At 61.6% G+C, this 14,037-nt stretch overlaps 1 protein-coding gene across 3 annotated transcripts in view; it reads right to left on the bottom strand.

The window, feature by feature from the left end:
* LOC311427304 (talin-1) overlaps positions 1 to 14,037 on the bottom strand; it is a 30,542-nt gene that overhangs the window by 15,225 nt on the left and 1,280 nt on the right. The window contains exons 1-23 of one of the 3 annotated variants that reach the window (XM_084504607.1): positions 12,321 to 12,431; positions 12,054 to 12,217; positions 8,724 to 8,821; positions 8,491 to 8,620; positions 8,253 to 8,405; positions 7,973 to 8,115; positions 7,734 to 7,861; positions 7,457 to 7,517; positions 7,236 to 7,340; positions 6,782 to 6,937; positions 6,454 to 6,555; positions 6,177 to 6,253; positions 5,842 to 6,022; positions 5,343 to 5,456; positions 4,900 to 5,008; positions 4,293 to 4,501; positions 4,070 to 4,168; positions 3,802 to 3,852; positions 2,239 to 2,406; positions 1,814 to 2,108; positions 1,428 to 1,594; positions 1,205 to 1,333; positions 754 to 867 (exon numbers count right to left, since the gene is read on the bottom strand). In XM_084504607.1, the coding sequence (XP_084360733.1) occupies positions 754 to 867; positions 1,205 to 1,333; positions 1,428 to 1,594; positions 1,814 to 2,108; positions 2,239 to 2,406; positions 3,802 to 3,852; positions 4,070 to 4,168; positions 4,293 to 4,501; positions 4,900 to 5,008; positions 5,343 to 5,456; positions 5,842 to 6,022; positions 6,177 to 6,253; positions 6,454 to 6,555; positions 6,782 to 6,937; positions 7,236 to 7,340; positions 7,457 to 7,517; positions 7,734 to 7,861; positions 7,973 to 8,115; positions 8,253 to 8,405; positions 8,491 to 8,620; positions 8,724 to 8,821; positions 12,054 to 12,183 (2,919 nt within the window). In that variant the 5' untranslated portion in view covers positions 12,184 to 12,217; positions 12,321 to 12,431. Of the gene's footprint in view, positions 1 to 753; positions 868 to 1,204; positions 1,334 to 1,427; positions 1,595 to 1,813; positions 2,109 to 2,238; positions 2,407 to 3,801; positions 3,853 to 4,069; positions 4,169 to 4,292; positions 4,502 to 4,899; positions 5,009 to 5,342; positions 5,457 to 5,841; positions 6,023 to 6,176; positions 6,254 to 6,453; positions 6,556 to 6,781; positions 6,938 to 7,235; positions 7,341 to 7,456; positions 7,518 to 7,733; positions 7,862 to 7,972; positions 8,116 to 8,252; positions 8,406 to 8,490; positions 8,621 to 8,723; positions 8,822 to 12,053; positions 12,218 to 12,320; positions 12,432 to 14,037 lie in introns of those variants that run through there. The other 2 variants (XM_084504606.1, XM_084504608.1) reach the window with 2 other exon arrangements.

Here is a 14,037-nt window from a genome sequence, read left to right as displayed (position 1 = left end):
AGTCACCGCAGGGGACACGGAGCGTGCAGGTCCCTCCGGTGGCTCCAGCCAAACCTGCCCTCCCTGCCCCCTGCGGCTCGGCCACCCGCAGGTCTGACCGATGGTGGCTGTGGAGAGGGGCTCTGTCAGGGAGTGTAGCAATAGGACAAGGGGGAATGGCTTTAAAAAAAAAGAGGGTAAATTTAGTTTAGATATAAGGAAGGAGTTCTTCACTCAGAGGGTGGTGAGGCCCTGGCCCAGGCTGCCCAGAGGAGCTGTGGCTGCCCCATCCCTGGCAGTGCTCAAGGCCAGGCTGCATGGGGCTGGGGGCAGCCTGGGCTGGGGGGAAGTGTCCCTGCCCATGGCAGGGGGTTGGAGCTAAATGATCCTAAAGGTCCTTCCCAACCCAAACCATTCTATGAGCTTGTGATCATTGATCAGAGTCAGACATGATCAGAGTCAGACATGAACCTAGCCCCTCAAGAGCCTCCTTGCAGGCATCCCCCCAGAACCCAGTGCTCTACAACAACACCCAGAGCCATCCCCGACCCCTTTACAGATGCCAAACCCCACTAACATTTTGCTGAAGATGCTGCGTGACACCAAGTCATGTTCAAAAAACCTTTTAAACCCCCTCACGCTGTATTTGCCGGAATCACTGTTCTCACAATAAGGCTGCTTGGCACAAACACAATAAAAGCTGGGCACGTAACTACAATTCTCTCCCAGCATCTTTTCCCACCAGCTTGGTCCATTTTCCCCCGTGCTCCTCACCTTGCAGCTCTGCACCAGCTGCTGCTGGGCGGCAGGGTTCTTGTTGGAGGCGGCGGCGTGCTGCGCGGCGGCGATGGTCTGGGTGGCGGAGGCGGCCGCTTGCTTGGCTGCGTGCTGCAGGGGGAAATCCGGGGTCAGCCGTGGGGGCAAGGTGGTTTGGAAGCCCCCCCCACCATGAACTAGGGTCCCGCTCCCCTCTAAGGCTCTCCTGCTGTGGCTCTGCCTGCCACAGCATCACCAGCAGCTCTGGTGCTGGAGATCAAGTTCAGCAGCGCAAGGCAACGTGGTGCGGACATGGAAAATGGGACGACAGTGAAGTCTCTACAGGATTCAGCACGAACATATAAGCTGCCCAAAAGGGATGTTGTCTCTCCAGAAAGCACCGGGATCCAGGCTCCTGGCCAGGACCAGCTCCCACACCAACCCTGCTCCCTCTCTGCCCGGTGCTCACCTCCAGCTTGTGCACCAGCTTCTTCTTGATGGCGTTCTGCGCCGCGGCGTTGGTGGCCATGCGCAGCCCCTCTGCTGCCTCCCGCAGCCGCTGCTGCTGCTCCTCGCTGTCCGGGTGGGCTGCGGCTCCCTGGGCAAAGCAGGAGAGCCGTCACTCCTTTATAGCCCACACTTTACGGGGAGCAGCCCCGCTGCTCCAGCAGCTCCTCCCGTGCATCACGAACCTTTGCAGCCTCGACCATCTTGGCGGTGGCATCGGCCAGGATCTTGGCTGCACTCAGCAGCTTGCGCGAGTTCTCCAGGTCTGTCTCTCCCTCTGCGTCGGCTTTGATGGCGTTGACGAGGTCGGAGGTGGCCTGGGCCAGGATACGAGCCTGCCTCACCATTTCCCCTGGGACGGAAAGGAAGGGTGGCTGTCAGTGAGTCCCGGGGGCTCCCTGACACCTCCCCGCTCCACCACACCAGCCTCCAGGCACCAGACCACAGCAAAGGCACGGCAAACAGGCACGGAAACACGGCCCCGGAGAGGCTGCTCCATCTACCCGTGCTCCCTCCAGCCCCCCACCCACTCTGCTCCCCCCCCCAGGTGCCACCAGCCGCTCGCTCTCACCCGCGTCACCCATGGAGCTGAAAATGTTCTCGGTGACGTTGAGGATGGTGTCGGTGGCCTGGTCATAGCGCCCGATGGGCTGCCCGCCCGTGGCGTGCTGCTTGATGTGCTGCAGCAGGTCATTCAGGGCCTGGGTGACGGCGGTGGCCGCCACCCCCACCTGCTTCAGCAGCTGGTCGTCGCTGGTGGCCGCCTTGGAGGCCTCCACGCAGCCCTCTGCAGACTTGGCCACCAACTTGCCGGCCTCGATCAGCTGCTCCTGGCACACCGGGGAGCTGATGGTGGGAGCCACCACCTGCAGGGGAGGAGAAAGCTCTGTCACCACGCGGTGCCTGCTCTCCAGGAGCTGCCCCCGACCTCCAAGGAGGAGAGGAACCAGGACTTGCTGCCCCAAACCCCGCGGGGTGGTGGTCGGTGCCGCTTACCTTGGTGCAGGCCACCAGCTGGGAGGTGGAGAGGGCGCACTGCGTGGCGGCCGCGATCACCTGCGTCTGCAGCGCCGAGTCCTCCGTTTTCTGAGCCACGTTCTTGGCTTTCAGCACCAGGGCGGCGGCGGCGCTGGCCACGGCCTTGGCCAGCTGCATCAGCATGTCCTGCGGGGATGGAGGAGGTCAGCGCCGGAGTCACCGCGGAGCCCGGCACGGCACGGCCGCCCGCGCGGCTCTCTCGTGAAATATTCAGCAGGGAAACATGAGCTCAGGGGGCCTTTCCGCCACCTCAGCCTCGCAGCGAACTCCTGGAGCGGCTGGTGTGGCTGGCAACTCCTCGAGCGCATCCCTACGGTGTGCCACAGCCGGCACCAGGACGCTGCCCTGGACGGAAACACCTCCAGGAGCAGCCTGGACAACCTCCAGCATCACCCGTGATGCCGCCGCAGGAACAAACAACCCGTGCCACATCCTCAGTGGTACCGCAGCGAGAACCACAATGCCAGGACGCCCTGCCAGCAGGCAGCTTCCCTCGCAAAACGCCTGACCCCACAGCACGCTGCAGCCCTCAGGACCTGCAGGGAGCTCGGACGAGGTGCTGTGCCCAGGGCACGGCTCCCTGGCGGCTGCACGGGCACCCTCCTGCTGCAGACAGCAGCTACAGCGCTGCCAAGCCCCAGCCCTCCTTCCGAGGGCGTGCTTGCAGAGTGTAAACCAGGCAAAACCACCACCAGGATCTTGAGCAAGCCCTGAAGCTGCACCCTGCTACGACAGCAAAGCCTCTGGCCACCAAGCAGAAAGGTCGCACCGTCCCCACGTCTCCTGCGAGCAAAGGCTGCTCCTGCTGCCATCCATCAGCCTTCCAGGCAGGACAGCAGCCCAAGAGCACATGCAGCAAGCTCAGGAGCCACCAGTTCCCTGAAGCACAGCAGCTGCCCGAGGCAGAGAAGCAGCCCCCCGGCAGAGGAGCCCAGAGGAAGGAAGCAGATACACTTGGGTCTGGTGGCGGAGGGGCAGGCTGCCCTGCACATCGCCCTCCGGTTCCTAAATCTGCCCCTCGGCCCCGCTGCCCTCCACTGGTTACGTGAGCTGGGATTGCCAGCTCTGCAGCAGGGGCCCTGCAGGATGGAGCTGCCTTTCCTGGCGCTCCCTCCAGGGTTTTCTGCTCATATTGCGGCCACAGTGAACCAAAACGTCTCCATTCGGGAGCCTGTTTTGGTCCATGCGAGGGCTGGCTCCCTCTCCCAGCACAGTCTGCTGCCTCCCTTGTGCTGGGAACAGCAGTCATGGAAAAACAGCGTGGCTCAGCAGAAAAAAAAAAAAAAACAACCACGAGGCTTCAGCTGCCTCGGTTCCCTGCTCTGGGCAGCCTCACAGACCCGGGCACAGCTCGCCCGGGCAGCGACCCGAGTGCATGGACTTCGGAGAGCTGATTAGGAGAAAAGCAGATTTTCCACCAGAGCCCTTCTCCCAAGAGTTCAGCTGATCGTCCCCAGAGGAGCAGCCCTCACATCGGAGAGGGGCAGACACCACCGAGCCATGCCTACAGCTCCCTTTTACCGTCTTTGGGTCAGAGGCAGACAGGATCCAAGCGCTCCGGCTTTCTGGTATCTACATGAGAATCCACAAGACAAGAGGCGTTACGGGACCGCGGCTCCAAGGACGGGGATGGGAATCGGCCCGTCCCCTCCCTGGGCAAAGTCACCCTGCGCGGGCCAAGCTTCAGCACGGACCTCTCCTGCCGGCAGAAGGTCCCCGCGGGGCGCTCCTGTGCAAGGCAGAAGGTTTTTCCGAGCGCGCGTCCCCGTGCGCGGCCAGGCGCACCCACCTGGAACCGAGGGTCGGTGTCGCTCTCCCCGATCTGCTGCAGCAGCTCCCCGCTGGTCTGGCCCACGAGGCCGGCAGCCTGCAGGAGGTTCTGGCGGGGCTGCAAGGAAGGAGGGAAAAATGAAAATAAATAAATAAATAAATAATAAAAAAAAAAACAACAGTGGGTTTTGAGCAAGCCCCAAACCGAGGTGTTCCCGTGCCGCCCCCTGGCCCCCTCGCACCTCGGCGCTGGCAGGCTGCGCCGTTTTCAGCAGGTCGGAGACGGCGCTGGCCAGGTTCTTGGCCGCCTGCAGGAGCTGCCGCCCGTTCCCTCCCTCATCCTCCATCAGCGCGGCCAGCAGCTTCACGCCCTTGGACATCTCGGTCAGGTTGGAGGATATGGTGGTGACGGCGCAGCCCACGGCCGTGTAGTCGGTATCTGCCGGGTCCCCTGCGCAGGAAGGAGAGGAGATGTGGGGGTGGGATACATCCAGTGACGCCCCCAAAAGCCCCGAGTCCAAAAAATGGTCATGTTATTTGGGAAGGACGGCACGGGAAAGGAGAGCTGGACCACGCTGCTGCCGTGGTTTAGGGGAGGAGAGGTCAGGCACAGCAGGGGAAGGATGGGGAGCAGCCTGTGCACCGACAGGGATGTCGTGGGGTGGAAAGGCAGGGAGTGCTACTGATTCTCCAGGCACATCAGAAGAGGTCTGGGCTCTGTTAACTCTGCTTGAGCCAGGCTGCCTCCCTCCAGTCTCCAAGGGAGGGCAGGAACATTGATCTTCATCCAAAGGCTGGAGAAGGGAGACCAAGCCTTCCCCAGAGGTGGAGGATGGCTACTGTCCTCACCTGCCGTGAGGTTGACCACTGAGGCTGTGCCGGCGGTGATAGCATCCACCTGGGAGTGGATCTCATGCTTGGACTCATCCATCTTGTTCTTGCGCCACGCTTTGGAAGCCTAAAATGAGGAGAACAGGGTCAGGAGGTGGAGGTGGCGGTGGGGAGCCCCAGGCAGGTGCAAGAATGGGGAGACAAGGAGAAGGGAAGGAAGAGAAGGGACCTCCCCAAATTCAGCTCATCCTAAAGCTGCAAGTGTTTTAAAACAAGCCCCCCACGACCAAGCACCCCTTGCACTCCTGTGCCTGGACACAACCCCACCTCTGTGGGGAGCAGATCATCCCGGGAGCTGCCGACACTTCTCCTGGGACACAGCCTCATCCACCCCACCACGAACCCAAAGCCCCCCCAGCAGGGCTCCCCCAGCCCGGACCCCTTTTCCCCCAGGCACTCACAGCATCCTGCCCGAGGGGCGGCAAGGTCTCGAAGTCGTCCAGGGTGGCCTGGGCTGCGTTCACAGCCTGCATGCTGGAGTTGATGGTGCCCGTCAGCGCCTGCTGGGCTGAAGTCTGCAAGGCAAGGACAGGGTGAGGGGAAGCGCTCTGGGAAGGAGCTGACATAAAAAAAGGGGGGCAGACAGCAAAAAGGAGGGGGTCTCCACTCCGTGCCCCCAATGCAAAGTGGATGCCCAGTGGGGAACCCAGCCCGTAACCACCTCTCTGGGGGCAGAAACAAAGACTGTGGGGACACAAAGCTTTTACTGGGGGCAGGCTGGGGACCACCGAAGGTGACAGACTCTGTGTGGCCCTGCTCAAACATTTCCTTGGCTGCAGAGGAGGATGAAGAGGAGGGCAGCCCCCCCAGCAGCAGCAGGGCTGCGCCATGAACCACAGCAGCAGGAACAGCCCCGCAGGTGCCTGCATCCTGCAGCGGTGGGCACGGGGGAGTGCTTACCAAGGGGGGCATGTGCCCACGGTGCATCTGGCCGCTGGTGATCTGCAGCTGGGCCTGGGGCATGGTGCCCACCTGGAAATTCTCGGGGCCCCCAGCCCCCGTGCGCATGATGGCCGGCAGGGCCACCGAGCCCAGCTCCGCCTTGCCAACACGGTTGAACTGCTGCTGCAGCACTGTCGACCTGAAATGGGGGGAAAAAAAGCAGCAGGTAGATCCAGGAACGCTTGGACAAACCTCCCCAAACCAGCACCGCCGCCGTGTACAAGCACCCCGAGGGTGAAGGGTGCCCACGGGGTGCCAGGGTCTGCAGCCATCCCGCAGCACGGCACGCTTACTTCTTGGGAGACACCGAGTCCTCCAGCATGGTGGACTCCTCATCGCCCTCCAGGCCGAAGTGGTCCTTGCTCTTTTTCTGTGGAGGTGAAGATAAAAAAACGTCAGCCTGCGTGCACCTCCCCAGCCTCACCACCGCTGCCCAGGCTGGGGCACCCCCAAAACCCCACGGCACGTCCCCAGCCCCCCCTGCAGCACTGCGTGCCCAAGGGGCACCTTGCAGCACCCCGAGGAGAGGAGCCAGCTGTAGGCAGGCTCCCCGCACACCCAGGCACTTGCCTTTTTCAGGATGATGTCGATGTAGCCGGCGATCAGCTGGGCGATCTGCTCCCCCTCCGTTGTCTGCACGGAGTAGTAGCCATCCTGGTAATCTCCGAAATCCTGCAACAGCATGGCACGGGGTTGCACCAGGGCAGGGCGCTTGCGCCCGTCCTGAGCCCCTCTGGTATGTGCTAAGCAGCCGTGGCCAGCTGCTGTGCCAGGAGCAGGGCTCAGCACCTCCATCCACCCATCTCGGGGCCAGCAGAGGCAGGGGGAGCAGGGCAAGGCAGCCCCACGGAGGGGGACAACTCGGGGGGCGAGCAGGAGGGCTGGGGCTGGCTCCTACCAGGGTGAAGCTCTTGGGGGAGGCTGCCCAGCGCTTGATGTTGGTCAGGCTCCACTCCTGAATCACTTCCTTGGTTTTCTCGTCCACGCGCATCACGCACTCCTTGGTGATCCCCAGCAGCCGCGGCACCAGCTTGTTCTTCCCCTTCATCTTCTCCTGCGGGATGGGACAAAAGGGTGAGGGGCTGCCCCAAAGCTGGCTCGGGAAAGAGTCAGCGAAGACCCCCAAGGCGACGCTTCCAGGTGGGTCTTGGAAAGGACACGGGGAAAAGCAAGAGCCAGGGAGCAAGAAGGCAGCACGGACGGAAAGCCAAAACGAGGGGCAGGGAGACGAGGAAAGCTGGAGCAATGTGGGGTGAGGAGCGGATGGGGACAGCAGTGATGCAGGGATGCTGGAAAAAAGGGAATTTTGGCCAGCCAGCACGAGGGGTGGGGCTGGGGAGCCGCTGCTCTACCTTGACCAGGAAGAAGGAGACGCCGTAGGTCTTGAGGGAACGGGCCAGTTTCACGTAGCGAACTTTGGCCTCGATCTCACTCATGTTCCCGCAGCCCTTGTGAGCCTGCAGCGACAATGAGGGGACGTCAGGACAGCTCCACGGACCCCTGGCTGTGACACCGTGCTGTCCCCCCCCCATCACAGCCTTCCCAGGCTCTCCCCACTCCGCCCTGCACGTACCATGAAGATCTTGCGCTCCCCTTTCTGCTTGATGTACTCCTTGGGCAGGAAGTCCTTCAGCCTGCCAAAAGACAGCAAAATCAGCTGTTAGGGCACGGTTTTTGGGAACAGGAAGGATGTGGGAGAGGTCGCTGCGCTAACGACAACTCCAGGACCCACAGGGCCTCTCCTCCTCGGAGCCACCCCTCGGGGATGACGGAGCCCCAGGGGCTGCGGCTCGGCGCAGGCGCTAAGGGGAGGGCGCTGGCAGGGGCAGCGGCACCCCCGGGACACTCACTCCAGAAAGCCTGGCTTGTGCTTCTGCTCGTTGTGTGGCCCAAACTGGATCTGGCACTGGTAGCCAGCAAACTCGCACGCCTTGTCGAAGGAGACGGGGTGGGAGCCGTTGAGGATGTCATCCCGAGCCTGCGCGGGGAGAGAAAGCGCCGGGGTCTGAGCACCCTGAAACGCCCCCACGGCTGCCCCTGGCCAAAAAGCTTAATTACGAGCCCCGAGGGGCACAGGGCAGCGCCGTACCTGCACGTAGAGCAGGTTGAGCTGCACGGGGTCTCGCGAGTCCACGTTCTGGTCGGAGTAGAAGAACTTGCGCCGCAGCAGCAGCGTCTCGTTGTCGTCGATGCCCTGCTCGCGCAGGGTCCGGCCGTGGTCCAGCCAGTTCACTGCAGGCGAGGGCAGAGCATCAGCAGGGACGGACAGACAGCCGGGTAGGGACAGACAGCGGGGCAGGAGGCCCTGCTCCCACCCCTGCTGCCCCCTGCAAGGGCTGGATCCATCCCAAGCACTCCCCGGCACGTACACTCATCGTCCGTGTGCAGCTTCTGCTTGAGCTTCTCCATCTTCTTCTCATCCCGCAGCAGAGTCTTGTCCTTCTTCAGCGTGCCGGTGACCTCCTCCTTCTTCTCTTCCATGATCTCCCGAACGAGGGAGTACTCATCGTAGTTGGTGATGCCTGCAGGAGGTGCACGGGGCTGAGCTGGCGCCGCTGCCCTCCTCCCCTGAGACCCTCCCGCCCCTCACCAAACCCGTCCTCTCACCGATCCGGGCGCATATCGTCATCAGCATGTCTGTGACGGTTTTGGAGTCGTCGACCATGACTGTTTTCACCGTCCCGTCCAGCATGCGGATCTTCAGGGGCCGCTGCTTCTTCTTGTACTCCATGGTGTCCTGCAGGCACAGCGAGCACAGCTCCCAGCACCGGCACCGGGCACCCGCAGCTCCCCCTGACCATGGGGGGACGCGGGGTGCAGGATGCGGGCTGGGTGCTTACCCCATTGCGGAGCATGTAGTAGTCCAGAGCCTTTCCAGCCTCCAGCCAGATCCCTTTCTTTGGGTCTTCATCCGAGAGGAACAGCCCGAAATCGTTGGCTGGAAAACAGAGAGCCTGTGTCAGCACAGCCCCAGGCCAGGAAAGAGCGCTGCGGCGAGCAGCCACCGCTGCCACGAGCAGGGGGAAAGCCTGAGTGGGCACAAAGCTGGCAAAGGAGCACCGGGGTAGGTGTTTGACATCCACTTATCTACAGGGAAATTCATCGAAAGCACGCCTACGCAATGGTGACAGCCACAGCTGAGGAGAGAGCTTGGAGCTGTGCTTGACAGCTGAAAACTTTGGTGCGAAACATAACAAGGCACGATGACAAGATGCTGCAAAACCTAACAGGCAAAGCACGGTGAAAAAACGCTGGGTTTTACCAGGAAGGGTGCTGGGAACGAGGCAGAGGGCATCGCCTCCCCGGTCTGTACAACCTCAGCAAACCTTGGGGCGTTGCTGCCTCTTGAAAATACACCGAGGTGGACACGCTCGGTACGGGGCACTAAAGAAGCTGGCACTCCTTGCTTTGGGGAGGAGCAGGCTGGAGGAGGACGTGCTGGAGGTTTACAAGGTCTCGGACACGGTGAATTGGTGCAGAAGCCATGTTCTATAAATCCTGCCAGCTTGTGCCAGGGGACTGGGTGGGTCGGCTGCTGCCAGAGCCCAGGGACAGCCCCGCTGCTCTTGTTGCGAGAAGCAGGACAGGGTCTGGCCCCGGGAAAAGCCCTTCTCCTCCCTTCCAAAAGCCCTTCTCCTCCCCTCCAGCAGCTGCTGGGCCGGCCATTGGTTTTGTAAGCAGGCGTTGCTGGCGGGGAAGGGGAAATTCCTGAGCTGCCCTGCGCCTGCCCGGCTCACGCTGTGCTGAGGATCCTGCTAAAGGGAACAGGAGAAGCGGGGAGGCTGGCCTTTGCTTCTCTTTTCTTTCTTTCTTTCCTTTTTTTTTTTTTTAATAAAAGAAAACAACTATTTTCGAAGCCAATTTTAAGAGGATAATTCTAAAGCTCTGAAAACCGAGCAGCTTGTCTGGATCTTTGGCTCGGGAGGGGAGAGGCGCTTCCTGACACGGGGCAAGAGCAGAGCTGGAGGCTGTGCACAGAGGGTGCGGGGATGCCACATTTCAGCCACAAAACCCAGGCCAAAAGCAGGGGAATTGGGTAACGCCTGGCCCAGCAGCTTGAGACCCCTTTCCTGGCGCAGAGAGAGAGGAGCAGGGCAGGAAAGCACGCTCAGGATGGGTCTGCTGGGGGGCAGGGGCTGGGTGTGCCCAGATTTAAGCAGCCCAACCCTGCTGAAGGTGACAAAATAAACGAGCAGCTAGAAAAGGGATCCACCAGGGCTACCGGGTAAGGGCAGCGAGGAGAAACAACAGCTGCAGGGGTCACAGAGGGAAAGAAGAGCTCTGAGCAGAGAAAGGGAAGATCTGTGTGCGAGGTTCCCAAAACTGCAACCCAAACTATTTTGGAGAGCCGGGGGCACGGCGGTGGGGAAGGGGAGGCAGCGAGGAGCAGCAGCGCTGAGCCCAGCCCCGTTTCCAGCAGGGCCGAGCTCCAGCTGTTCTAGGGAAAAGCCGTGAGCAAGGGGGCAGGAACTCGGGCACGAGCAGCTCCCTTTAAGGTTTTTCTCCTCGCCCTTTACGAGCAGCTTGGCCCGGGCCCAGGGGCAGGAAATGCAATGGCTGCGGATCTGTATAAACACCCCGTCCCCCTCCGAAACCGAAAGCTGCGGTCACACAGAGCGAGAAGGCATTTCCTCTGCTCCGCCAGGAATCCGCTGCTCCCAGATGTCGTCGCCTTCCCCTCCTCCTCCTCCTCCTCCTCCTCCTCCTCCTCCTCCTCCTCCTCCTCCTCCTCTTCCTCCCGTGGTCCCCACGCCGCGGCCGCTCCCTGCCCGAGGCAGGAATCAATCGCCCGGGCACGGCTCGCGTGGTGAGCTCGTTTGTCATCGGCTTAATTCTGAGCCTGACGGCAGCAGGGAGATATTACAGCTGAAAAGAGGCTCGGCGAGGTAGCAGCTCACCAGCACGTCACGGCCTCGCGGAGGGCCGCCGGGGAGGGATGTACATTCCCCAAGAAAGGAAAAGTGAACTTATATGGTGCAGGAGCACCCGCCGGGAGCACTGCGGCTGCTCAAGCCCACCTAGCCTTGGCCAGATTAATGAATGCAGGCAGGGGAGAGGAGACAAGAGGCAGGCGGGGAGCTGGCTCGGAGAGCTGGACCACTATTGCACTTCCCCTGTGTTCCCCTGCCGCCCTGAGCCCCCACATTTCGTCCCAGGCATAAATGAGGGAGCACAGAGAGCCCCGAGGTCTGGCCCTGTGCTCTGAAAGGGAGCTGATGGGGAGCATGGAGGTGCGAGGGGATCACCGGTCAGGCTGCAGGAAATACTGGTTATTCTCATTTAAATTAAATTCTCATTTAAAGAAAAATACTTAATAAGTAAAAATAAGTAAATACTTATAAAATAAGTAAATAGTAATTTTTAAGTAAGCGACCTCACAAGCTGACGAGCCGCACCCTGAGCACGCAAGTCAAGTCAGCTCCTCTCGGAGGTTTTTGGGGCCGCAACCCCACACAGCGGGGACACCGCCTTCATTTTTGGGAGCCTGTGAGCCCAGCAAAGGGCCACCAAGCAGCGATATCTGGGCCACCTCTCCCAGCACGCTGGCAGAACAGGACCTGCAGCGCACCCACACCAGCATCGCTGCACCATGGGGTGCAGACCCCAAAAAACTCCAGACCTCCAAAAGCAGCCATGGTGCTCAGTGAACACGAGAGCATCCTCGTGGATGGGGGCTGTCTCCTACAAAAAAAAACACTCTGCACAAAAGCTTCTGAGGTTCAGAATCCAGTTTCTTTGCCCCCTAGCAGGGACAGGCTCCCCTCTCCCTTAAACCTTAAACACGCGCCCCACTGCTACTCTCTTCTGGGTGCAGAAACCCAGGCTTGCATGGAATGAAATGGGAAGGGGAGGCTGAGAAATGCCAAATTTTTAATTTATTTTTTTTTAGGGGACTGAACAGCCTTATGCTGAGCAGCAACAGGTCGCAGAGAGCAGCCTCAAATAAATTTGGTTTTGTCCAAAGCTGCAGCAGTGGGAGAGGGGCTTGGTGTCCTGACAGCACCAGTGCCAAGCCTGTCCCGGGCAGGTGAGAGGCTGTTTGGGGCATGAAAAGGAAAAAAAGGAGCTGCAGCTGGGAAAACAGAGACTGGGGCAGCAGGAGAGGCCGGGGGACGAGCCCAGGAGGAGGAGGGCACTGCAGGGAGAAGACGGGGTGACCGTGGACTTACGCTGTCCCATCTGTGCCTCGGGCACCCGCTCCCGGATCATGCGGCAGGCGTCGTACACCATGGTGGAGGGCTCGAACTGCATCGTCTTCACCACATTGCCGATGCTGATCTTCAGCGAGAGGGCAACCATGGTGGCGGCTGGACCGTCCCCACTCCTGCGTCACCTGCCGGGGGACACAAGGGGGTCAGCTCTCGGTGCCAGGACCCCGGGGACCGGGCGGCGGCCAGGATCTTCTCGGGTGAAGGAGATTTGTGTGCTCGCCCCACCAAATGTGCCTGGGTGCTGTGGAGGGGGAGCAGAGATCAGGGCTCGGCTCCCCAACCCAGCAAGGGCTGGTGGTGACGGCTACCGAGGTCCTTCATGGACACGAGGGCTTCAGATGAAGCTCCTCGCCCCTCGCCCCGCAGCACCCAAGGGTGGTTTTGAGCTCTGTCCGGGACGGTGCCTTCCCAACCCTTCACCCCAGCATCACGGGGTGGGTTCTGCAGCCCTCGCCCAGCAGCCAGGAGGAAACGCGTGCCAGCAGGGCGGCGAGATAAGCTGGGGCAGCGTGACGGGAAGGGGGTTAATTATAACCGCCCTGACACAGAAGCCACAAGAAGGAAAACCCTGCTTTGACCCGAGGCCACCAGTGTCCGGCCCCGCTATCGGGGCCCAGCAGAGGTCCCACACGGCCACCCCAAGGTGCCGAGCCCGGAAAACCCGTGCGTGCTTCCTGGGGGCGCAGAGCCCTTGGGGAGCAGATAGGGACCCCTGCACCGGGCGGGGGGGAGCACAGGCGATGCAAACCTCAGCCCCACCTCCAAGGGGCAATTTGGGTGCCCCGTGCCCTCTGGAGCCCACTGAACGGAGCCACCCCGCTCCTCCACCGGGGCTGACCCTCTGCAGGCTCCCCGCAGCCTCGGATAGCCGGAGGAGGCAGGAATCCCAGCGGATGCACACCGCATCTGCCCGGGGCCGGGCGGGAGGAGCGCGGTGCCGCCTCCGCCAGTGCATGGAGCGGCTCCAGCTGCGCATTCCTGAGCCGTTCGGCAATGCTGCGTGCAGCAGGAGCCCTCGCAGAGGCCCTCGGCCCCCGCCGACGAGGAATGCGAGGCGAGCGGGGGCTCCCCCCCTCCACACACCCCGAGCACGCACCCTGCCCCGCAGCCCCCCGGGCAGGATGAGTCCCCGCGGCAGCCGGTGGTGGAAAAGGTTTTTTTTTTTTTTTTTTTTTTTTTTTTGAGTGTTTCGCAGGCAGGGCGGGCTGCTGCGGTCAGCGGGCCGGCGCTCGTCATCTTCCCTACATCTAAAAATATTCCGGAGCTGAGCGCAGGGCTGCCTTCCATCCCTGCCCCCTGAGCCGCCCTGGGGAACGGAGGACGTGCAGCCTCCAGGGCAGGGTCAGGACCACGAGGGGAACAGCATCAGATGATGAAATTAACTCCCTCCCAGCCCAAACCTGGGTAGCGCTGAGGAGGGAGCAAAAAAAGGATGGTGAGAGCGGGCAGGAACCCGTCCAGCCGTGCCGACCATCCCAGCAGCCCCACTCTTTAAGATCTTTGACCAAAACAGATCTTTGGAGGAACCCAAACCGTTTTTGGAGGCGTTTCCATCACCAGAGGGGAAAAGGCAACATTTTGCAGCAGGGCATGGGCCGCCCCGCGCCACGCACGCCCTCCACGACCACCAGCAGCCGCACATGGCCAAGGCGAAGGCTGAAAGCAGGGTGCGAAAAGCCAAGCACAGAGAGCTCAGGCTGCGGGGAAAAGGGCACTTGCCGTGGGCGTTGCAGCTCCACACCCGGCGTAACGCTGCAGGCACTCACGTGCAAGGTGCTCAACACCCCCAGCGAGCAGCCCAGGCGCTCTGGCCGGGCTGCAAAGCAGAAGTGGGCTCTGCTGCTCACAGCAGCACGCCCCGAACCCCAGGGCAATCTGGCGGCGCCTCGTCACGTGCAGTGGTTTGCAAATCGCCCCCGGTGCCTCCCATGGGCACCAGACA

The sequence above is a fragment of the Aythya ferina genome, assembly GCF_964211825.1.
Source record: "Aythya ferina genome assembly, chromosome: Z".
Lineage (NCBI taxonomy): Eukaryota > Metazoa > Chordata > Aves > Anseriformes > Anatidae > Aythya > Aythya ferina.
The sequence above is the reverse complement of the archived record's forward strand: the minus strand, read 5'-3'. Positions and strand labels throughout refer to the sequence as shown.